General features: G+C 46.3%; 1 protein-coding gene across 13 annotated transcripts in view; it reads right to left on the bottom strand.

Moving 5' to 3' along the window:
* AOPEP (aminopeptidase O (putative)) overlaps window positions 1-25,140 on the bottom strand; it is a 324,257-nt gene that overhangs the window by 38,362 nt on the left and 260,755 nt on the right. For 2 of the 13 annotated variants that reach the window (XR_004319048.1, XR_004319047.1), the window contains exon 14: window positions 11,556-11,645. The exons of 9 other annotated variants lie outside the window; for them this stretch is intronic. Coding sequence is in view for 1 of the 4 variants with exons in the window: in XM_032477462.1 (XP_032333353.1) it covers window positions 24,976-25,005 (30 nt within the window). In the remaining 3 variants the exon portion in view is untranslated. Of the gene's footprint in view, window positions 1-11,555; window positions 11,646-23,516; window positions 25,006-25,140 lie in introns of those variants that run through there. 2 more of the 13 variants (XR_004319046.1, XM_032477462.1) reach the window with 1 other exon arrangement.

The following is a 25,140-nucleotide window of genomic DNA, read 5'->3' on the forward strand; positions in this document are numbered from 1 at the left end:
AAAACTTTCATGCCCTGAAAGTAAGATGACATTCTTAAATGTTTAAACTAAGAAAATCAGGTGCCTAGGAAATTAAAACTTATGACTCCCAAGCACTTGGTTATAAACATGATGAGCAACTGAGGACACAGTGAGAAAAGTTTCTTCAGAGAAAATATATTCTCCCTCAAACTTATTTTTCCAAAATTCCCGCTGAGTCAAGATCTAAATCTTTAAATGGCTTTAAAGTTTTACTTAGCTAGCTCAATCTCTAACAAGAGATTATGCAAGACAGGACACCACCCTCTAAGTACTAAGAACATTATTTTCAAATGTATCAGAACATTAAAATTAGTCAAACTTTTTAAAAAAACATTTTTTCAGTTTGAAAAATGCATATCTACCATCAATCAATATAAATATTCTGTAAAGAGAGACAGACAAGAATACAGAAATCTTTTAACAAAATATACCAAAATGTTCTCGTAAAAGTGAACATCTAACAGTCAAGCACCCAAGCCTGACGCTTATTTTACTTATTTTTGCATTTACTTTTAAAAGCAAAAAGCTGTTGCTGATTAAAGCTGCTGGTCAAGTCTGCAATTCTGCTTTAAATTGAAAGGCAGAGAGCAGACTTAAAAACCACATAGCACACAGTCCTGAGAGTATCTCCACTTAAGAGAGAGTTCTCACCATCATCACAAATTCCAGTTTGCACTGGTTCCAGATCTTTTTATAATTTACCATTTCCCCTTCAGGAAGTCAAATCAGTAGCCCCACCCCGTGAAATTATTAGTTTTTGAAAGAAACCATACCTGGGAAGCGTTTGCCCCTCTTTTTTTTTTAAGCAGAGCGCCGTCCTCGGCTGGCCAGCAGTGCTGGAGCCACCTGCGCATCGCCCTGCTCCCATCTCTCTTCCAAGCAGGGAGGGTGGCATCTTTCCAAAGCAGGTCCCCAAACGCCACTACCAACTCCGCAGGGCCCACTAGGCGATGCCGCCCCTAAATCCTTGCATGTCTTGCTCCTCGCTCTCAGCTAACTTCACCTAAGTTTAACGACGGGGCGAACTACACTGACATCTGCCTGCTCCTCCCTGAAAGCAAATAATGACCCAAATTAGAAGCACGAGGACAATGGACTATGAAAGGGAGAAACCAAAATTAAAGTATTCAGCTCTTAGGGCAGCTGCGGCTGTGGTGCAGCGATCCCTGACCCGAGCAACTCTCTCGGTTCCAAAGCCGAGGCCCTGGTGAGTGCGCAGGATCCCTCACTACGGACAGAAGCCTTTCGCTAAAGGACCGAGCCACCGGCGTCCACCAGGAAGACGCAGTCGGTCCCTGCAGGGAAGATGGGGCTGGGGGGGGGGGGGAGGCTTGGGAAATCTCATGTGTGCCCAGCCCAAAAGCCCGACTCCAAAGCCGGGAGCACACCTAAACAAGAAGATCTGAACCAAGCAATAGGTTCTTCCCTCACGCTCTGGACTCTCACCCGACACCAGCCCTGAAGCCTCTGCTGAAGTCCGCCGCCCGCACCAGTGTCCGGGGCGGCCTCGTGGTCCCAGCGTCAGCTCGCACTGCCCGCGGGAGAAAGCTGGGCGGAGGGCGGGGACGCAGGGGCACCCACGGAGGGGGGCGTCCCGGCCCCGGGCCCCGCCCCCGTCATCCAAGAGCTGGGGCCCCCCGCCCCGCACAACGCGCTGCATCGCTTGGATGCGGGTCCTTCCCGGTGCAGGCGATGAAACTACCCCTAATTAAGCACTGGCTTCCTTTCCTCTGAACACATAAAGAGCAGGCGCTAGGGGCACTTGCGGCTGGCGAGCCACCTACAATCCCGGTCTAAGCCCGCTCGCTACTCACTTGGCGACCTTGCGCACAAACTCTGCGACATTCCTTCTCTCACCAGTTAAAAACTCGACCCAACTGTAAAGGGTGTCAGGAAACGCCGTTGCGCCCTTTTTGTCTTTATAAAGACCCACTTTGCTCCTGGGGGCGAATTTACAATAGCTCACCCTTCTCCCCAAAGCTCCTTAAAAGACAACCTTGCGGATATAGTGTAGGGTGAGAAAATGCAACCGGTGACCCTACCAAAATGACTACCAAATGTTAACCAGCTGCCCAAGAAGCTCTCCATTCTCCTCTCCCCCAGATTCCCAGAGCCCTCTTCAGTGCTGCCCTAGGGCCTCGTCAGGCCTGCGTAGCTGCAGGGCCTGGACTATAAACCCACTTGGCCTACCACCGCCAGGCCAGGCAAGTTTCCCTAATGCACAACTCTTGATGCCAGCCTTCCCTCTGTCCTCTGACTGAAACAGTGACACGTATGCCCCAACGTGTGTCGTTCAACATGCTCATCTCCAGCTCCAATCTCGATACGCAATGACAGTGTAGCCCCGCCTGGAGTTCTCTCTCTCCCTCTCTCTGAATCACCTTTCAAGGGCTACCTTTTTCACGAATGCTTCAAGTAACAATTTTTGCTTTCTGGGTTTCGTCCTCTCATTCACTCCCATGTAGACTGCTCTATTCTGCCATGTAACAATGATTACAGTGCTCCCGTGCATATGCTCAAATTTCTGAGCTCCCTGCAGGCCTGCGGTGTCTTCTTTGTACATCCCCCCACCTCTGCCCACCAGGACCCAGCACAGTCAATTTTGGATGAATGTAACCTGTCTTGTAGCAAGATCAAAGTTTCAATCTTGTGCCCATTAGCACTAATTTTTAGCAACTAAATGATGAAAATTTGTTAAAATAGGATCAACCTTAGAAGTCAATTTTAAAGATAATAACTTTTTTTTAAGCCTTATGCCATTAATTTCACAGGCAAAGAAAGCCATTACAGGTAAATGTCATATCTATTTCAGGGACATTTTCTACTAGGAAGCTGTTGACAGCTTAACTACGGCAGCTCTGCTTTATGCAAATGCAGGTGGTGCTCTTCTCCCACAGAACTTCACAACATCTATTAACTCAGTTGACTTCGCCATGGCCTGGGGCGGGGGATGGGGGGACACCACGTTACCCACAATCTTCAGAGATGACTGTGGAAAAGGGCCACAGAAAAGCCACTGAACACACAAGAACACGTACAGAGCACTTAAAACTATGTAAAAATTTTACAGATGTGCACACCAAAAAGGACGTTTATAGTGCTAGACAAAACGTGATTAATTCAATTCTTAAGTCACTAAAACTAGTAATTGGATCCTCTTTTTGAATAAAGAAACGCCAATGTCCCCCAAACTAAAATTATAAATTATCTGAATGTCACACTTAAATTTTCTTTATATTCAGCAGTTGACATTAGATATTAAGGTAAAATAAAAACTCCTTTTAAGCTAAAAATATGAATTTCCCCACCATGTTACAGCGTATCTGTGTGTCTGCACATGTACCTGTATGTGTTTCTCCTGGTGGCAGTTATAAGAAACTGTAAAAAGCTATGAGGACCCACTTCTAATACCACACCCTGTATCTGCCTGCTATCCAATCCTCTGAACTCCCCAATTCACTTACCCTTTACGTTATCAACATTCTCTAGTGGGATAAGCAGGATAATGGCCACATCCTAATCTCTGGAACCTGTGACTATGTTAGGTTATACGGCAAAGGGGAATTAAGGTTTTTAATCAACTGACCTAAATATGGGGAGACAGATGATCCTGGATCATCCAGGAGGGGCCAATACAATCACAAGGTCCTTGTAAGTGAGGAAGGTGGGCAGGAAAGAGAGAATCAGAGACACAGCAATGTGAGACGGGCTCTGCCCAACCTTGCCGGCTTTGAAGATGGAGGAAGGGGTCTTGAGCCAAGGCAGGCAGGGGCCTCTGAAAGCTGGCATAGGCAAGTAAACGGATTTTCTTCTAGTGTCTCCAGAAAGGAACACAGGCTTGCTGACATCCTGACATTAGCCCAATGAGACTGATTTTGGATATCTGACCTCCAGATACTATAAGATATAAAAATCTGTGTTGTTTTAAGTCACTGGATTTGTGATGATTTGTTACAGCAGCAGTAGGAAACGAATACATCTGGGTTCCAAGTTCCTCTTAGAATCAGCCTCACTGCTTCTTAATGTTTGGCTCAACAAGTGAGCAAAATAAAAAGCACTCTTTAAAAGCTCTCAGCTACACCTGAACTCTGATCATTTCCTTCTAAGAGGGGAAGATTTCTCTCAGGTCCCTCCTCTCACCTCCTCCCAAGTTCACAGCTTTATAGGGGGATTTCAGGCTCATTTCTAGCGGCTGAAAAGTTCATTGGGGTCGGTGCGGTGGGATGAGAAGGAAGCTGGGTAGGAGGTCTAAAAGCCCTTCTGGGTCAGGTTCCTAGCTGCCTGGCTGCTTTTACAGTGCCACAGAGGCCAGGGCAGAGCATGTCAATGAAACAAAGGACAAACATGAAACAAAACGCCATGAGCAACCACGTCTTGATCAAATCTAAGAGCGATTCAAGTTAATAAGTAACATAACCCCACCACCTTTTTCATGGCTTTAATTATTACAGCCAATAAAAAATATTCAGGCCATCCCCGTTTAAGGACGTTTTATTTACCCCTAAAGGCTAAAGTCTTCATTAAATGCAGAAGAGTTGTGTTCAATTCAACACATATGGTGAGACTGCAGCCCAGTTTACTGTAATTTTTAAAGTATCTCTCTCCCTTCCCCCAAACACGCACACACACACACACCACAGACATACACACTCCCTGAATACACAACACTGCAATTACAATCCGGCTGTATCAGATTTTACATCATTACATAACTGGTTTAAAAGACAATCTTATTTCTGAAGTTTCCCTTATTTTCTTCTTTTCTGGCACGAATCAATCTTTTCATGAGGCCATTTCCTACACTGTTCAAAGAGCATGTTACTGCTGCTAATGGGGTCTTCCTCTGCCCCTCAAATGTTTCACTCACATATGTCAAACCTGGCTAAGGTCCTGAACGTCACAGGGCCTCTGTTTTGAGAAGCTTGACAAAATGTCTAAGTAGTAAAAGGAATGGAAGAGGCTGGAACAACCCACATGTCCACAGGATCAGCAACATTACTTTCTTCCTTCATTCTGTAAAGACTGTCAGGGAACTGCCTGATTAAGATGTTTTCCAAAGTTCACACTGGTATCTTCCGGGGGAAACAATTAAAACAGCCATCTCTCTCCCAGTCAATTCTTCCTTGAGGAATGAAGTACAATTCTTTACCATGTCTTTCATTAGAAAAGTGGTTTTTCCCAATCATCCCTCACGCAGCCGTGTTTTTATACCTTTGGCTCTCATTTGGCATTACTGTCCGTGGAGCTGAAGTGGCAGGCGAGGAGGCGGGACCACTCAAAATTAAGGCCCGGCACCCCTGCAAGAGACAGAGGCTGAACTAGGGGAGGCTGTGTTGTGCAGGGGCCCCACCTCCATAAGCATGCAACAGGGCGGGGACAGGAACGCCTGCGGCACAAGCAGGCGTCTCTAGGAGTACAGGGTCATAAGTAGGTGAAGGAGAGGAGAGGGAAGAAGACCAGTCTCCCTGCTCTCTCCTTTAATCTCAGGGATGGAGACAGGATCTGGGGAAGAACTGGGAAACGTGGAGCTTCAGGCTACGGGAAGCAGCTCAAGATGAAACACACCTGGTCCTAGGTCTCTGACCTTTTTCCTTTAACAAAAGGTGCTTATCATGTGGCTTCACAGTGGTCTCAGGCTAGACACTAAACTCGGCTTTGATCGCACATTTTATTAGCAGAATTGCACACAATGATATACAGCCCTCCTTAGTCTCTATTTCTTGGAAAACCACTCCTGGTAGCAATACAATTCTAAAGGGGGAAAATAAAATGCAGAAGAGGCTGGGCATTAAATTTTACAAAGGACAGGAAAGTCATGGCTGTTTGATTGTGTATGTTCCTATCAATGTAGCTGCAAGCCTGTGGGAAGGGGCTTGGGGAAGCAGAGCCCTCTGGGGAAGCGGTGGCCTCAGAGTCACCTGACCCCATGCTCCTCTCCCTGCTACTGAGGTCTGGGACTGAGGAGAAATGACCCAGCAACTTCTTGCTGTTCTGTATGAGGCAGGGCTAACAAGCCTATGCTCTCCCCTCTTCTAGTCCCTCTTACACGCCCCTAATGCTATTCTTATTATATTCCCAGAATTAAATTAAATTAAATTAAAATAGCATCTTTAATATGCTTCAGTTCTGTGGGAAAAGGAAATATATCATTCATGCAATAACATAAAAAATTAACATCCTGAAACCTGTTTTTATAAATTCTGAATAAAAAAGTGTCAAGCAATCTTATTTAGTCTGCCATCACAAATCATTGTCCTTAACAGTGAATGCCAGTGGCTATTTTAAAAATTTCTTAAAATTAATAACATAAGAAACGAATGAATGTATAAATAAACGAACATAATGCCCACAGCAGGGATAAACAAGCTAGCAAACTCATAAATTGTCTGTTTGCATAGCTTGCCCTAAAGCTTTTGAAATATTACTCAAGTAAAATGTCTTGCTGGTCGGATAGACAGGACTTGTTTTAAACCGTGATCCAGTTTTTAGCAAAGCCATGAAAAACTAGAATTGAAGATAACCACGTAAAAATACATGAATTTGTTAACTGTTTGTTAGTAGTAGAATATATTTATTATTGAGTTATTATTCACAAAAATATTCTTAACCTTGCCAATGTAATTTAAGTCACTTAACTTTTGTGCTATGAAAATAAAGAGTAACTTGTGATAGCCTCCTCTGAAAACAGGAATAAAGGTAAAGATGGCAAGATGTCTGGCTTCCTAATTACAGGAGAGTTTTAAGGCAAGAGTCACTCAGTGGCCGGTCTGGAGGCACAACGGCTAGAATCCTGGTGCCAGCTCATCCCCAGAGCACTGAACATTGCTGCCACTAGACGGAACAAATCCAATTTTTAAAAACTTTTCTCGCAAGTCTTACTTTTTTTATCCCCATAGTATGACTTCTATTTCAACTGATCCACACTGCTCAAGATGCAGACTCCAAATGTATATGAAGTGGCCTGGCTGACCCCTCCTAACCCTGCCTGCCATCACACTATTAAATACTTAAAGGCACTGAACACATACCCACAGGCCTCCTTCTGACTTCTGTCCATCCAGTGGGACCACAATCACCTTGCTTTCAAACCTAGAGCTGGTCAGCCAACCACACTAAACCTGTCTTGTCTATAAACTCACTAAGGTCTCTTCAAGTCCAAACCTCTCACAGCAATATTAAGCCGCCCTGACTGTGGGACCGATCATGTCACCTTCCTTCTGGTGGTGGCGGGCACGGATGAGTACCTGCCCGCCAGGAAGGAACCTGGGCACTTACTGGAGCCCAAAGAGCTTCCACAGGATAAAATGACTGGGGGAGACCAACAAAGCCGGCGTCCAGGAAACAGGCAGCGCCCCTCATGGACTGAGCTTGCTGCTGGCAGTAACAAGATCTGCAAATTCTAAGAGTTTTAATGCAGGACTAATTAGAAGTACAGGAGAAGAAATCTCTCCAACAATAGAACTTAGCCTCATGGGGTGAGCCCTTCTCTTGCAGGGGCCCTCGGAGGTCAAGCACCCATGATTTGCTTGCATTGTAAAAATGGCGTTTGGCAACAAACTGAGTTATTTACAGCTGCTTTGTCTTCGCTTCCTCGGTTTAACTACCAGAATCTCTAAACAGACAGCGGCCCGGGTTTGTCCGCTGAGGGTTGTGGCAGAAGAGATTATGTCATTAAGCTTTCTATAACTTTATTCAGTTTTGTTTGGGGGGGGCGTATATGTCTTTACATTCAGATTTAAAATTTGTACAAGTTGCCTAGAAACCAAAAGCACAGAAGAATTCACAGCCTGACGTGTGCCAAACTGAAACTGCTGGAAACAATATGTCTCCCCAACTACACTCTGGGCAGAGCTCATCCCCGTCGAGCCTGTCATTCAGAGTGGATGGTATCTAGTTTGCCAGGGAGTTTGGTTTAGTTATACCACCGCCTTGGGTATAACCGGAGAGAAATCAGTGGGGTTTTGGCCCTGCTTGAATGTACTTTCTTCTTCAGGAAACCTGTGCCCCTCCTCCTGTATCAGGACAGTATGTAGGGCTTTAGATTTGGGAGATACAGGCCTAAATGGCAGAGAACTTGCTTTGCATGGAGCATGGATGGACAGATGGATAGAAGCCTTCTCACATCGAAAAGCATCTCCCACACGGAGCAACTTTCATGCAAAGAGCTCCATGCGTCTCGTACACGTCTGAGGTGCCGACACTCCCCACACTGTCGTCACACTCAGGGTCACATTCTGTAAACGCGGGCTCAGTCAGAAAGCTGGTCAAGATCACTGCACATGAGAAAGTGAAGCCAGATACACCCATAGGAATTTCTTAGCTTGCCCTGCCAGGTAATAGGCCGCACTATTTAGATAAATCCCTTATGACGTAGCCATTGTCTCAGGACCAAGCACTTCCCTTCTCCCAGGCTGCCGAGGGCCCACAGAGCAGCTAGGAGGGAGGAACAGCGCTCACGGGCTTCCCTTCTCAGCTCAGCAAACTGGACAGTTAACTCCTCCTACAGCATCCTCCCCTCGTCCTCCAGCCATCTCCCAGAAGAAACTGTACCCAGAACAAGGATTATGCTTTATTTACTCCACAAAATCACGGGTGGAGGGGCAATGTGACTATCCCGGGGGGGAAATGCAAATTAAAAATTAAACTTCTTGGAAAGCACCTGAATTTATCAAGCTCTGGTGCCTGAACACTGTGCTTTCTATATCATTGTCTCAAACAATAAAAACCCTGCACGCCCTTCATGACAAAATGAGGCAATACTTTGACAATGACTTTAGGTGCCAAGGACAAAAACATTTTTCGTGGTTATTTGTACAGCCTATCATTTTCTATCCGTGAACTCTAATCAGCTTTCTGGTTAAAATAAACCAAGGATGATTCCCGAAAGAATTCTTAAGATAAAATGGTTAGAGGTTTCTAAAATCCTTCATTTTTAAAAAAAGTCACAATAAGGCTAAAAGGTGAACCCAAAAAATGTCACTCCTGAAACTTCAGAAAACAGTTACTTCTAACCAAATACCAACTATGTTCTGAGGTCTTTTAGGTAAAAAACTCCAGAAGCCTCTCTGGGCTCTCCACAGTTTTCATGCCCACGCTTAGGCGGAAGACACACATCTGTGATGTTCAAACTGAACAGACGCATATCTGCTTTGAATGAAAATAGGTGTTAACCACTTTCTGCAAGTGACACATTCAGAATGTGTCTCTTGTCAAGTCGCAGTGAGCGTCTGATCCTCTAGGAGCTGAACAGGCAAGAGATGCCACTCAGGGTACCGCGTGCTCGGGCACGCGTGCGGCCCAGCCAGGAGAGGGGGACCACAGGGCTCGGCCGCCCGCAGCCCCCGGCCGACTCAGCCCGGCATCTCCAGGGCAGACGGGAGCTCAGGGCGACAGCTCCCCTCCTCCTCTCAGTTACACCACACCCGGTGACGCTCGGAACTAGTGTTCTCCCCACGTTAAAAAAGAAAAACAAAACTCCCCACCATTCTGACATCTGCTGAAAGGAATACAATGCTACACTTTTGTTTTTTAAGAGCAAGTAAATACATATTTTACGGCCAATGTTTATTTAAGATAATTAGGAAATAAGGAAAGCTTTTTTTTTTTTAAATGGAGGTACTGGGATTGAGCCCAGGACCTTGAGCATGCTAAGCAGGAGCTCGACCCTCCCCCCAGGAAAGCTTTTTTAAAAAGTATCAAACATTTCTAAGGAATGAAAGACCTTCCCTCACCCCCCACTATGATCCTTGTCATTTTAAGGGTTGCTACTCTTCAGAATTTATTTAAAATTTAGGATTTTCTTCCATAGGCAAAGATTAAAAGCAAGTTGGACCTACCAGATAATTTATACCACATAAATTCCATCTTTATGAATTAAGGCAACAGGGAGAATGAATGAAGGGTGGATGGATGCCTGCTTCTACTGACAGACAAACTATGCAACAAGCAACTTCTTTTAAAAATATTATCTGAATCTGGTGTCAAAGGGATTTGTTTAAAAAAAAAAAAAGCCAGCAGATCACCAGTACAAAGGAAATTCCTGAGACTTACTACTGCTCAGGTATTCAAGGTGTTTCACCTGTCTCCTCAACGTGAGGCGGACTGTTAGCTCTGGTAACTGACTGCTCCCATGGGACACATAACAGGGACAGATTTTTCAACTATGCCAACAATCAATGTCCAGTTTCAGGAGAAAATTGGTGTGTGATTATCGTTAAAAATGTTTTCTTTCCAAATTATTCAACGAAATGCTGTGTGTATGGGACGTCTTCCCACTTGAATCTCAGGTTTGTCACAAAAGCAGGAATTGTATCAATCAACCCAACCCAGCCCATAGAGAGAGTCCAGAGCAAGGCCTGCCTGTCAAGCTTCTCTTTTCAGAGGCCCACCTTACGTCACTGAAACAGGATCTGCTTTATCTCCGTGTGGCTCATGCCTAATCAAAGACTGTCAGCTGATTAGAACTGAAAGCATGACTATTCCAACCCTTTCCCGTTAAGAACATGAGGATTTTTACATCTCCATCCAAGCGCCTTTAGCCCACATGAACACTGATGAGCCAAGGGGGCCTCACAGGCCACAGTGTGTGGCTCTGGGGAAAATTAATACCCAAGGAGACTGTGAAGACTGGCTCGTTTTAACCTTCAAACTGTTTCAACCTCGCCCCTTATGTCATTTCTGCCCCATTTATGATCCCCAAACTACAAGGAACACGGCCTCAGAGCCTCTCGTCTCCATGTTCTGTGTCAGAGAACACAATGTGCACGTAGCACTTCTGTCCTTCGGTACCTGACGCTGTTCTATCAAATAGACTCCCGTGGCAAGGAAGGAGAAAACGGGGGGTAAGTATTTTAGTGGGCGTCTGGGTCTACTTTTTCTCATCACGGATCCCCTTTATGAAGACACCTAAGCTCTCATCCAAAAGTGCAGGGAGAATAAAGTTAAAATAATCGCTACCTACCTCTTGGCTCTGAGCATGGAATAAGAATACTGATTATGTTTCAAATAAAGCTGAAAATACAGCTTTCAAATCTGTACCCCAATAACAAAGTACCATGAATGTCAAGACTCTAGGCCAAACTTCTAACAGAGGACAAAGTGGGGACGTGTCCTCAACGTGCCACTGAGGAAGTAATTCTCTCACTTTTGATGGCTTCACTGCACTAACACAGCTGACACAACCTTCAAGTCCCTATTTGGTTGGGCACATAACGCGCTCTGATATTACAAACTCTTATTTACAGCATACCAAATTTAACTGCTCACACATGGGATTTGGGGCATTTAACTTCTGGCTATACAATATTCCCATTTCTGAAATGTCACAAAATAAATACCAAAAAACAGTACTGTGACTTGCTGAATCTTGCCAAAGACTCAATGTAAAGCTTGTATCTCTAAATGTCAAAAATTTCCCATGTGATCTTTTTGGGGAAAGGCATATTAAGTAGGTTAAATTTATTATTATAGTGTCATATAATTAATCTAATACTTCATTTTCAAGAAAGGGGACACTCTGAGTTATGCAACTGTACCTTCAGTAAATCTCTTAACATGAAGAATCGCTGACGGGCAGAGGACCGCACAGATGTAAGCCCATCGGTTCTCCTGGTTTATCATGGCACCTACGGAAGAAAGGAAGTGGGATGGGGTGGGAGGAGAGCAAGACTGATGAGGGGGCTCTGCAGGGGGAAGGAGCCAGCGCGCAGGGTGCTGTGAGAGATGAGATGGAGACACGGGCTGGGCACCCAGAGGGACTGAGGCACCTGAACTGACAGGGGAGGAGAGACTAGCCCCAGAGGGAAGAACAAAGGTCTCAGAAAGAGAGGTGAAATGAGGCCACACTAGGCTGGCACGTCAGCTGTGCCAACCTCTAGCCTCCATGACCCAGGAGTAAAGAACTGCCTCAGAGATTAACAGCACCGGGCATGGGGCTATTCTTAGCTGCCTGTGTTGTCTGAAGTCAACCATGTCAGGTGTGCCTCTAGCTACACTGTTTCCAATTGAAATCTCCTTGGAAGTTACATGGGTGTCCTAAAAATAGCCATTTAAAATGAACTCCAGTGTTCCAGCACTTGGCCCAGGATTAGAAAACCCTTTCCCCCATCACACACACGAGCACACGCATACCCCTACTCACACACGCATACCCCTACTCGGTCAAGGCCGCTGGGAATCTTACAGCGCAGAACATCCTATTACATCAGCGATAAGGCTATTTTACCATAGAATAAAGGAACAAAAGTGGTCACAGCTACAAATCGCCCTGCCCTGACTTCAGCTGTGCGTTCACTGATCTGCTTCAGGGAAGACGCAGTTATTCCTACCTAACGCCTGTCATTTACTCACTATAAATAACGACCTCTGGTACTACTGACTTGTGCCAAAATGAAGCCTTGGGCCTCAGGGCGCCCCACAGAGCAGAGAAACGCTGGGAGGTCAGTTCTGACTAGTCCCACTGCACACGCAAGGTGAAGGTGAAGGTCGCCATCTCCCCCAGCCCGACCCCCACAAGACAGAGGGAAACATCTCCTGATTGGACCCTGTGGCTTCCGTGTCAATAGAAACACCTTTGAACAACAGAACTTACTTAAGTGAGAATATCTCAGAGGCCCGTTTCAAAAACACTGCTGCAGGGCCTGCCCTGTTTCCCTAGAGGTGAAGCCTGCTCTGGTCCTGAAGGGACAGGCCCTCTGATGGGCTGCGCTGGACCCACAATGGCTCCCCTGCACCTGCAGAACACCTGCCCGGCCCCAGCACCCCAAGAGGGCCAGAAGGGGTACCTACAGCTCCAGGAGGGGTGAACTGAAGAGGAAAGCACACCTCCAGCACTTGGCCCCAGCTAGTCAGGGCCAGTGGGATTTCTCGCCTGTTCGGCCTGCCCGGAGTCATACCGGAGGGTTTCTGGGCCACCACGCGTGAGCTGGATATCCTGGGACGTGTGCCTTCTGATCAGGCACCTCTCCGTGTTGTGGTTAATACAACAGGATGAGAGAAACCACGAAGTACAAAAAGCCATAGAGGACTGAGCAACTTACTTATGCCCTTTGTAAGCACTGCAAAAACACGTCTTTAGCAGAAACACATGTAATCAAAAGAAGGGGTGGGGTCTGTGGAACATCAAAAGCCCCTGAGCTGTGGTGCACAGTCCACAAATGGGAGAATTCTCCAGACACCTGGGGCAAGCTGAGAGACGGGGGAGCAGACGGCATTCACTTGTCTCAGCTGAGATACATTTCGAAGAGTGAACCTAAAATGACAGGATCCAGCAAGCGCTGAGGAAGTTCATATTTTCATTCTCCCGCCCTCAGGATGTGGGCTGGAAGAGGACGCACAGGTGAGCTTTAGCAACAACTGGTTCGCCGTGGGAGTGAAACCCACCAGCCCCTCTTCACCTTCAGGGGCATGTGGTTCTGACCTCACGCTCCACCTGCTGGCCACTATCAGGGCATCGGCACAGGACCGTGCCCCCGGCCTCTGATGGATGGCCAGGCTTCAATCAGGTATCAGTTTCTATAAAAGTTGCTCTGAGGGACTGAAAATGACAGCCTACGTGACATTGACATTCTGGTGCTCTGAGAACAAACACGTGGCGCAGGCCCAATGTGTTCTGCTACTGGCTGTTGTGAGAAAAGGCAGCCCACGTAAGTTTCATGACATTCCTTTTAAACTAAAAAGAGCAGATGCATGAAGAACAAATGCAGAGAGATGCAATGACTCCATTTCAGTTAAGTGAATTCAGGTGAATGCACAGAATCTATTAATCACCAAAATAATTAATGCTCTTCACCCACACAAATTTGCATTTGACACGCACCTCCGTGCAGTAATGCTACAGGCCAGGGACGGGGTGCCTGCACACCCCAGAAATGAGCTGGACGCTGCAAACGCCAGACCTTCCACTAGCCTGGGATCCATCCTCGCCAGGAGGGCTTTTCGCTGATGTAGAGAGCAAGACGGTCGGAAAAGTCAGCCAGGCCGGACGATAAAACAAAAATACCAAAGCATCAGAGCAACAACCCCTTTCAGGATTCGATTATGCTACTTTGAAGTTAAAACTATTTGCATTTTAATAAAAGCCAGAAAGCCAGAGATGGTTGTATAACTGCATAGTTTTTAGAAATAAGTTGAGTATCAGGTTCAGCAAAACTCTTAAAAAGAACAGAAACAGCCCCATAGTTAACTGCTGATCAGAGGCTCATCGTCCATAATTTCCATCTTGTGACTACACGCAAGTGCCGAGATGAACTGGCAGCACGCCCTCAGATCTGGAGATGGATGTCAGTTTGATTCATACTGAGAGAGGAGGAGCAAACACAGCTCGGCTGCTGCCGCGTTTACCTCAACTGTCACACATGGAGAGTCAAGGGAAAAGGCGTGTCAGCCATGAGCCCCCGTGGCCCAATCCGACCATCCACTCACGAGACAGAGACGCAGGCACATTCTGTATTTACAGACGTGAACGCCAGTACATGGGGGATTGTTTCCAAATGGATTTAGCCAAGGTATACAAGTCTCAGGGAAAGTCAGGACTGCAGCTACAGTTAAAAGCTGAATTCCAGCACTCACTGTCCATCAAGGTACTTTTTATGAAAGTACAGATCTGTCCAAAAAAGGCAGAATTTCAGGATCACTGAATTCATTTTTTTTAAGCAATCTGAATGAACCACCTTTGAAGTTACAAAGTAGAACTGACAAAAACACACGCTCTCATTCTTTATCCGTAATTATTTTCACCAAAAGACTTAAAGGACAAAAAACATTAAAAGTACCTCTCTGAGGGGGAGCGCGTGCTTAGCATGTGCGAGGTCCAGCACCTCCGTTAAAATAAAAATAAATAAATCAACCTAATTTCCTTCCTCCCCTTCCAAAAAAGAGTCAGTAGCTCTCTGGATGACTGGATTACTGGTAATTTTCACTTTTTTTCTTTATACCTTCTTATATTTTCTAAATCTTCTTTAATAGACAGTAGTACATTTATAATGAGAAGAAAATGTTAATTTTCTTGGCTCAAGGTTTGTTTGAAACTAGAAGGCAGGGCCTAACTATGCTGAATTAAAATAAAAATACAAGAAAGGTGCCACATCAGAAAACAAAACTTAGTTACTCTGTGCAGAAACTGGGAGAACATACCATGGCTGCAACAGTCAGCCTGGCATTCAATCCAGATTTCAACACTTTGAGCAATGTGACCTGGAGCGCCCAGGGAGCCTGCCCAGCCAGCCCTGCTGGCCGTCCTGCAGCCCGGGCCACCCTGTGCTGTCACTCAGATTTCACCAAGGGACTCTCAAAGGCATGTGCTAAGGCTTGGTGGAAACTCAAGTTTTAATATTAACAGTGGCCTGGTTATTACAAATGAAACCAAATTAAAACTAATTCCAACCTCCTGCCCTTGAATAAAGCTTTCTCAGGAGCTTCCATGATATGGCTGAACTAACTTTCTTCCTCATCACTGTGTCCCGGCTAACCTGCTGGCCGCTCAAGCCCTGGGGTGAAGGCGGGACCAGCATCTGGGCAGGCAGAAGGCAGGAGGGCGCTGGGAGCCCAGAAGGAACACAGCACACGGGGAGAAGAGCACTCACGCCGACCGGCTCCCAGGAACCCTGCCCTGCTGAGAAGACACGGGCTTGGGGAGCGCCAGCTCTGGTGCATAACAGGGGCACGGCTCCTTGTCAGGAACACACACCGACGGAAGGACAAAGGCCAGGAAAACGGAGACTGGCGAGATGATTAAACGTCTGCGAACGTGCAGCACCCCTACGGAAGTCAGTAATGTCCTCAGGAGGCCCAACAGCTGCATCCTTCACCCTCATCTCTGCTCTACGCCTCTCAACCACACCTCTTCTCAGAAGTACGTGGCTGGCCTCGTAGCACCACCGCTTCCCGGCCGCGAGGGTGCCTGTGACTGGGAGGATTCCGCGTGGGTGAAGGCAGAGGGCAGAGGCTGCGACCTGGGGAAGCTGCACAGCCCACGAGAGAGTCACTTTACAGGAAACAACGCGGCTCCATGACACGCAGCACCCGCCCCCACAGTTACCTGGATGCGTGGCTCCACCTGCATCCTCTGAGAGCGGCTAATGCCTCCCGTCACCTCTGCCACTTCCCTCCACACACACACAAATTTAGGATGTCAGTAACACGGCCAAAGCCTGTCGTAACTTGAACCGATGGCTCTCGTGACATCAGCAGCAAGGCCTCCTTACTTTTAAAACTACCTTGAAATGAAACTCTTAGATACCTTAACACGCATAGTACATATAACGGGGGGACCTTAATACAATGCCTCATCTTGAACATAAAGGAGAATTGGAAGGAAAGCGGGTGAGAATGCATTACTACGGATTTCAGTACTTCCAAGCCTCAGTACCCTGTAACACATAACGAAGCAATGAGAGGCCTGGGGACTCCCCATAAGCACACAGCTATTAACACAAAGCGAAGCAGGCGTGAGGTGTAGCTAGACACAAAAGCATTCCCCTGATGACGAGATTTTCCAAGATGGCAAACAACCCTTAGGAAAACTCAACAAAATACAATCTTCCTAGATTCACCTGGCACTTGCATTCCTAGAAAATTCGGTAAATATTAAAACCATGCATATGAAAGAGGTTTCCAGCTGAAATACTAGAACAGGTTTTTCACGCGTGCAACTCGCTAGCAGGCACTGAAGGCTGTGCAGGGGCTGACATAATCCCCCACCATGCTGGAGAGCGCTGTGCGCTGCAGGCACAATGCTCCTGGACTGAGCCCGCTGCAGGCCAGGAGCACCCCAGCCACCGTGACACCCGCATCACCGCCATGGCGGGGACTCTGCCCTGTGAGAACCACTCCTTTACACCAAACTGCCCCCACGGTGCTTATGGAGGCCAGACTGATTCAGCAAACTGTATTCAGCTGAGGCCGTTTCCTCAGCTGTCACACCAGGAGGAAATCAGCTCTGCCACTACCTCCCTCCCACAGATTCCTTCACTTGGCGCCTGGGTGCCTCTCATCCTGTCCCCTTGTTAGGTCACATGCTCCCCTCCCTGAAGACTATAATCCTTACCTGGCCACTGCTAAAACCTGCCTTGAACAAGCACAAATTCAAAAGATACACGGGCCTGCAAAGCATGTTCTGGGGCTCACGCTTCTGCTCATATCCAAGGAGTGGTTGTGAACCTCACCCAGGATGACTGGGATATTTTAGCAGAATGCTTTATCAGAATGACTTATTTAGAAAAATAAGTTTATTTGATAAGTTCACTGCCAAAGTAAAACATACCTGCAAACCCTAGAATAAACAAAATAATGAGCAAAACTTTCACCACTTGGTCTTGAGAGTGCACAGTAATCCCTGCCATGTCAAGTGATATAAAAATTCTTCCTGTATAACTTTTACGAGGCCTTTGGAAATAGCCCAGATTCATACAGACACCCCTAGTTGCATTTTTAATAAAGAATTCCTCAAAGCTACCTAATTCTGTAAGCCAGAAACTTCACCATTTAATTATTTAAAGCACCATAAAACATGGTTTTATAGATACACATGTCTAGTCTATATTAAAACAATGTATGTGATCAGAAATATAAACTTATAACCTTTGGTTTCAACAAGAGAAACTAAAAAAAGAAAAGCCAAAAAAAAATAAAATCCCTTCTCAAAGTAAACTAACGTTTAAACAATTAACGTCATATATACACACACACACTTGTACACATACCTACCTACCTACACACACACACACACACACACACACCCCCTCCATACTTTATATCAAGTCTACAAGGGAAAAAAATGTAATTAAATGGAAAGTTGTCAAACTATTGCAAGCATGCCTGGTGGCAGAATCCAGAGATTGGAGAAAACAGAGTACCAAGGACTATAATTTATTTAACTAACGTGTTAATGATGCTTAAAAATTTTTGTTCCTAGCTTTCTTCTGCGCATAAGAATATTAAAAAAAACAAGTCAAAGGTTAAGGTTATTCCTTAAATATGGCCTGCGGTAAAGATGTGGAGAAACTGGAAGCCTCAAACACCAGTGATGGGAATGTAATACGGTGTAGCCATTCTGGAAAATAATCTGGCAGGTTCTTAAAAAGCTAAACATAAATTTACTATATGACTTCTAGGTATCTACCCAAGAGAACTAAAAGCATATGTCCACCAAATAAAAAAAACTCCAAAAAACCCCCCAAACAACAAAACAAACAAAAAAGCCCCACACACGTCCACACCAAATCTTGTGTGAGTCTCTACAGCAGCGTCATTCAAGACAGCTCCAAGCTGGAGACAACCCAAATGTCCGGCAGCTGGTGAACAGACAGACAAAATGTGGTACATCACACAACAGCATATTATTCAGGAGTAAAAAGGAACAAGCTACTAATGCCGGCTGCAAAGTGGATAAATCTCAGAAACATTAAGCTAAGTGAAAGAAGGCAAATGCATAGAACCACATGCTGTTACGAAATTCAGAGAAAGCAAATCTACACAACAGAAACAGAAAGTAGCCCACTGGCTACCAAGGGCTGGGGAGAGGGCGGAAACACGCAGCGACTGCTAAATGCCACAGGGGTCGTTCTGGGACGATGGGAATGTTCTAAAACTGGATTTTGGTGATGACTGCACAACTTGGAAAACAAACAAACAAAAGACTGTAACATGATTCACATATAATTCACAAAAACTAGTGAATTACACACTGAATTTTATGGTACGTACATTACACCTCACTCAAGCACACACAGAGAGCCTACAGCTGAAGCCTTGGGCAGATCCAAACTGTAAAACATTTTTCGTTGTCTCTCTTACTTTAACTCCAGAGTGGAAAAGATGACATCAGGCTATTAACATTATGAGAACGCAGAATTTTGCTATTCAATTTCCTCTTAAAGATAATAAAGGAGCATAAGGGGAGGAAAGCGTGCAGGAGGAGCAAATAAATCTGCTCTTTCCTCATTACGGAGTTCAAATCAGGTCATGGCCCTATTAGCCGGTAACCACGAGTGGCTTACTTGTTACTGCACGCTGCCGGCAGGGGCAGTGCCGGGGCCTGGGAACAGAGGCCACCCTGGGAATGTAGACCTTCGCAGTGGGCAAACCCAGACCAGGCACTAGGCTACGCACGGCAATGGACACTCTAGACGACTAGGAAAGGAGGGACTATGGGAATTCTTGTGTTTGGTTCATGTACTAAAATTTAATACAAGCCACTCATTTCCCAAACCTCAAAGTTAGGTTTTATCAGTTAAAATCAGTTATCAACCTAATAATTTTATATAATCAAAAACCTTAATCTGGTAAAACGGGCACTCTGTGTATGATACCCTAAGACAACAACAATGTCCCATCTCCCAACTTCGGCCAAGCACCTACTAAAGAGACTCACTGCTAGACTCGGCCTTACAGCCAAAGCGCTGGCTCGGCTCTGCGGACTCATCACGGGCCTCCTCGCAGCAGGACAGGGGCTGACGGCATCTGGCACCACTGCTGTGGACAATGACTGGGCTCTGGGGCCACGTCTGAGCACTGTGCACGGACCGTACTCATTGATGGGAGGCGGGGAGGGGCAGGGGGACAAGCACATGGGATGGCCCCTCCTAAAAGAAGGGTCATGGAAGAAGGAAGTGCAGGGATAAGCTCATCTGAGTCTCGGGAGGTTCCTGACCACCCTCAGCCAGGACACCAAGACTGCCTCCGCCACCTACTCACAGGGGGTCCCAGCCGGAAACTGTGGCGCACGTGCAGTGTCCAAAAGACAAGCATCTTAGTACCACCTCCTATGCCCTTGCACAAAAGTTTCTGAACAGGAAAAAGAAAAAAAAAAAAACAGTACGTAAATGATAAGAGGACCAATCTGATAGAAATGGCATGGAGTTATTTTTAGTTGAAGTTGATAGGATCTTATGAAAATGAAACCCAGTGGGAAAAGGGTATTCAGGCAGGAAAAGGGAAATACTATATTTGTCCCCGTCTCTCCCACCACCCTGGGGCATTTCCTCTATTTTGAGAAGAAAGCAATAAAATGGTTCTCCCTCCAACATTCCCCGTCCACTCAGAGACACACTGGAGGACAAACTGGCCCACAAACTGCCCCACACGCGCAGCTGGTGTGGGGGCCCCAGCCTTAGGCCCGGAGTACAGAAACACACCATCTCGCAGGTCACACACACACACACACACACACACACACAGCCACACACCACCGTGGCTCTCTGCTGAGGGCGCCCCCTTGGCCTATGAAATCCTTCCAGGGGCTCCCACTGCTCAGGGAAAGGTAGAGCCCTGCCAGGGAGGAAATGGGGAGACTGCTCCAGCGGGCTCCTGGGGCCCACAGCGCCCAACCCCAACTCCCCGACTCCCGAGGGCCTGCAGCTGAACCACCGCTCTCTGTCAACAGAGCTGAGACTATGCTAAGAATGCCAAGGGCTGATGAAAATGACCAGCAGTGTTTTCTCACCACCCATTCCCCTCATCCCCACCCCGTCTCTCTCATTCCTAAATCTCTATTTAAAATAAACTTTGCAGGGGAGAAGTAGGGATCAGGTGAGTAAAAGTGCCAACCTGCATAATCTGATAGAGCTGGCTGGCTAATGTAACATCAGACACGAAAATTATCCTACATAAAAAAAATATCTTTCCCATAAAAAATTCAAGCACGCTCGTAATTTAGAGGGCATGTGGCGTTTCAATGCTTAGCAATTAGGAAGCCAGAGTCAGTCCACAGGGTTCTGTCCAATGACCCTTTTAACTACTTGAAAATGATGTCTCATTATCAAATGTTATGGCTCACCTATAAAAACTTCTTTCTAAAAAATATTGATCCTTGATTTACATAAGAACATTCTGAGAAGCCCTTTTAAAATCATTCATAGCATGTGTAACATTATTCATAGCTGAGATAAACGCCGGGCCCATTTCTTCGTGTCTAGGTGGGTTTCTATTAGTCAGCACCTAAGGAAACTTACTGACTATTCTCAGCCAATTCTACACATGAATCACAGTTGTTGTCAACTCAGACCTCTATAGTGACGAGAGGGGTGTGTGTGGATATCTCAATGCTTGTTTTCAAAAGCTTCCTGGAATTGCACAGCACTCAGGACACCAGCAAGCATTGTATTTCTGGATGACTAGACCTTTTGCAAATTGAGATCACTTTAAGACCTGAACCCAAAATCAATAAAACAGCTCTGATGACTGCAACTAAACTTCTCTTTGGAGGACCCTAGTGGAAACTTCCAACAGATAAGAGGCAGCTTTTCCCTGAGGCAAAGCGGCCCCACACAGCCCATTCCTGGGTTGGCTTGGGAGACAGGTGTACCTCGAGGCATGGCTGGGACGCGACAGAGAAGTGATGGGGCTGCCTCCCTGGTCTTAACTCTGGGGACATTCAGCTGGCCCACAGATGCCAGCTGCTGTTCCAAACTCTACTGGCCCTAAGGCCGTTCTTTCTGCGGCTACAATTCTTGGTTATCCTGCTGGTTCTAAGGGCTCCTTCTGTTCTCATAATACACTGCAGATGACAGATGACTTTAAACCCTGATAACCGTACTGATCACCAGTAACATTAATAACTACTGTCAGTGAGCAATGATGAAGTGGCAGCTCTTTGCTAAATGCTTTACAGTAACTATTTTACAGATGAGGAAACTGAGGCTTACACAGGCTAGTTTATTCCAGACAAAAAAGCTAAGGAGTGAAGATGGGATTTCAACCCCCTGTCTGACCGTGAATTCCGTATCATGAAAGACTACAAGGGGGAGAAAATGCACTTCACGATTTCAGTTTCATTCTAACAGCACAGATGACCCACAAGGCATTAGCCGCAGCCATGTCCAAAGTTCTGTGGAAAGAGAAGTTAATGGAAACCACACAGGTTCTGGGAAATGGAGAATAAAAAAAAAAAAAAAAAAAGTGTCGCACCCACAGCAGATTAACATTTCTCTTGCTAAGAAAACTAGAGTTGGGAAACTGCCTGGGAAGTAAATGATCTTGACAAATGAACTCTTTCTACCGGATTACTGTTAACACTGAGCTATTGTGAAAACTATATTCAATTGTTTATTTTAATTTGAATTACTTCTGATATTTAGATTTACTGTAATAAACTGTCTTTAAAAAAGGAAGTATTTTCAAATATGCTGCTAACAGTTTTTCACAGAAAAAAGTCCCACCAAACTACAGAAATACATTTTTTTAATTTTTAACCCTCATTTAAATGATGTTTCACCCTCCAACATTATTGGAAGATCATTTTGAAGACGAGTGATAAAAACACTGAAGGTCACATTTATTTACAATACATCCTCCTTTCTTCTTTGTAACAGTGCATGATTGCAAAAGAGGTCTGCTACAAAAAAAATTTAAAAACCAAAAAATGACGAATACATGTTCGAAATCTACTGCCATCACTTCTGGCTTCTTCACTCTCTTCTCTAACTCCTGTTTAAGAATTTGAACACCAGAGCAAGGAGTCCTGTAACAACAAGTCATATTTCCCTCTCTTCTTTTACTTTGAACCCCATCAGCATTAGAGCAGTTTCCAAAAAGATCCAATGTGAAGTTAAGCAGAACTAAACAACAAAAAATGTACCTTTCACCTTCCGTTCTGGAGCCAGGTTCGCTCTACCTTCACTTTTTCCACTGAGCCTCTCCCTGGGATGGCTCATGATGACAATGACTTTGCATTATGCACAGGGCAGTTCTCGGGGAGCATGAGTCAGAGTCAGACGCAAACAGCGCCAGCTCCGGAAACAGCGGCGGCTGCTTTCCTCCAAGATGGGAGGCCATGGTCCCACGGCGGGCCCCAGCCCGAACCCCCCCCGCAGAGAGGTCAAAGACCAACGAGACAGCGAAGCGTGTGCAAGTGCACGCGCACCCAAGCTGCACGCGCACACTGAGCATCGGCAATCTTTTGCTGGGAGACAGTTCAGCATCATGTAGATTTGTCTTATGATAATCTGGCGCTCTGTGATTAGGTAATGCTGTTGTAGACCAAGCCAGCCTAACACAGCCTCACGGTTTGCCAGGATTAGCAACGCAGGAGCAGCACCCAGTGCCTGCTCTCCAGCACCTTTCATTCTGCTGAGAAGGTAGGGGGCGGCGCCTTCACCAAGGCTGAAGCAGCTCAGGACCTGCCTTTCTTTCCACCTGTCCGTTTGGAGCACTGTCTGACAGCTGTGTTGCCAAAAAAAAAAAAAAACCAAACACAAGCAGCTTCTTTCCTAAACCACAATATTCCTACTCACTTTGCCCTCCCAACCGCACAGAGTTCCGGGGAGCTCAACCTTTCATAATCCAAGTCCAGCATTAGTTTCATGAGGACTGTTTTGGGGGTGGAGGTGGTTTGATTTGGCCTGTAAGGAAACAACCAAGTCAGAAAGACTGTAGAAAAACTTCACTTAACTGTAAATTTGAAATAGATCAAGGTTTGAACATGTTTGAACAAGGAAAGGAGCCCTGTATTATAGGGGAAAAAATCGCAACATATATTAAAACATGCGTACAGACTGAAGAAAAGGCATTTATGAGAGTATCTTTATTCCAAAAATAAAATCTGGTTACACTATTGTCTGATTAAAAACAGCAACAACATTTTCACGTTTGACATCGCAGTTGCTTGGTCCATGACAAACATCACAGACACTTCAAATAATCTGTGCCTTGTAAAGGTCACTAATTTAATATGGAAAGCAAAATTCCACACCAACCCTTGCAGACACCCCGTTGTCTCACTACAGAGTCTTGCCCGCTCACTGGAAGGACGGAGCTCTCAGAATCTGATCCAGTCCACGCCTGACCAAGCCAGGGCGGGAGGGTCCCCCATAACCCGTGCAAAGACCCTCACCCTGGACATGTTTCTAGGCCACAAGGGACGGCCTCGGCGGGGCCCGGGTCTCCCAGAGCTTCCTTCCTGCCACCCTCAGGTGTCCGTGCCCCCACAACACGACAAGGACCCGCGTGCACGCTTCTCCTCACCCGGACCCCAAGGCTGCTCGGCCCCCATGCCCCGGTTGGAGGGGCTGCCCAGGCAGATGGCTGGAAAGAGCACCAAGGCGGCAGGCCCGGGCCTGCTCCCCAGGGCCTCCGTGTTCTCACAGGTAAAACAGGGGCTGAGACAGAGAGGCTGAAGGTCCCTCCCCATCGGACAACTCCAGCCCTGTTCAGCGTCCCAAACAAAGTGCTCACGTGGAGCCTGAGTTGCCAAGCTTTCCACACATTGGCCTCCCCGTCCGTGTCCACGTCCTCTCCTGCGCCCGGCACACGCGACGGGCTAACGTTATGTCCGTGACACTGTATTCACTGGCACAGTCCTCCAGTGGCTTGAGCTCTAATTTTTCCAGTTACTGCAGACAGCTCCTTGCTGGTGGTGATTTTCTCTTCTGAAGTTACCTCAGCTTTTCAGTTCTTCCTGATGCCCCACGTGACAGCACGGCACAAAGATGAGCTTCCCACGGATTCAAGGCCTACGTTCTCCTTAGCGTTTACAAACTTAACCAAGAGTCATTTCAGAGAACACGATCATCTCAAGACAACCACCTGTACTAGAATTCGCTTTCCCTGCCTCACGGAAGGTGGCAGAGGCACTGCTCCCTTGGACCAGACACGTCCTGTAACAGGACAGCAGAGGAGGCAACGTGCCCCCTCTGAAGTGCCTTTCGCTGGCTGCTATTTGTATAAGCCCCGCCAGCCTTCAAGTGAACTTCGAATCAAAGTAGTTTGGGCAAAAGAAACAAAAGCAATGACTTGAGTATAAAAAATTAGACTGATCTAAAATGGAGCTTTGCTGGAACAGAAATCTTATGGGAAGCCTGAGGAGTGCTCTGAGAGCTGCCAGGCCGGAGCAGGAACAGGGCCAGTGGCGTCCGGTGTGGGGGGCACACTGCAGACGGGTGCAGATGCACCAAGAGCCTGGCTGGGAAGCCGGGCTGGCCTTCCTGAGTCGAGTCAGAAGACAGAGACAGACGCACACACTTATGCGAGCGCTGCTGCTTGCTGTGTTTGCTGCGGACAGAGAACAATTACAGGAAGAAACCAAGGCTGGGGTTTGGTTTTTTGTTTTGTTTTTCAGCCTGTAAATAAATTTAAGAATGTTTTCCTGTCTCACTACCGTGGAGGAGAAAAAAACCAAATGAATGG

Source organism: Camelus ferus, chromosome 4 (assembly GCF_009834535.1).
Source record: "Camelus ferus isolate YT-003-E chromosome 4, BCGSAC_Cfer_1.0, whole genome shotgun sequence".
In the NCBI taxonomy this organism is placed as follows: domain Eukaryota; kingdom Metazoa; phylum Chordata; class Mammalia; order Artiodactyla; family Camelidae; genus Camelus; species Camelus ferus.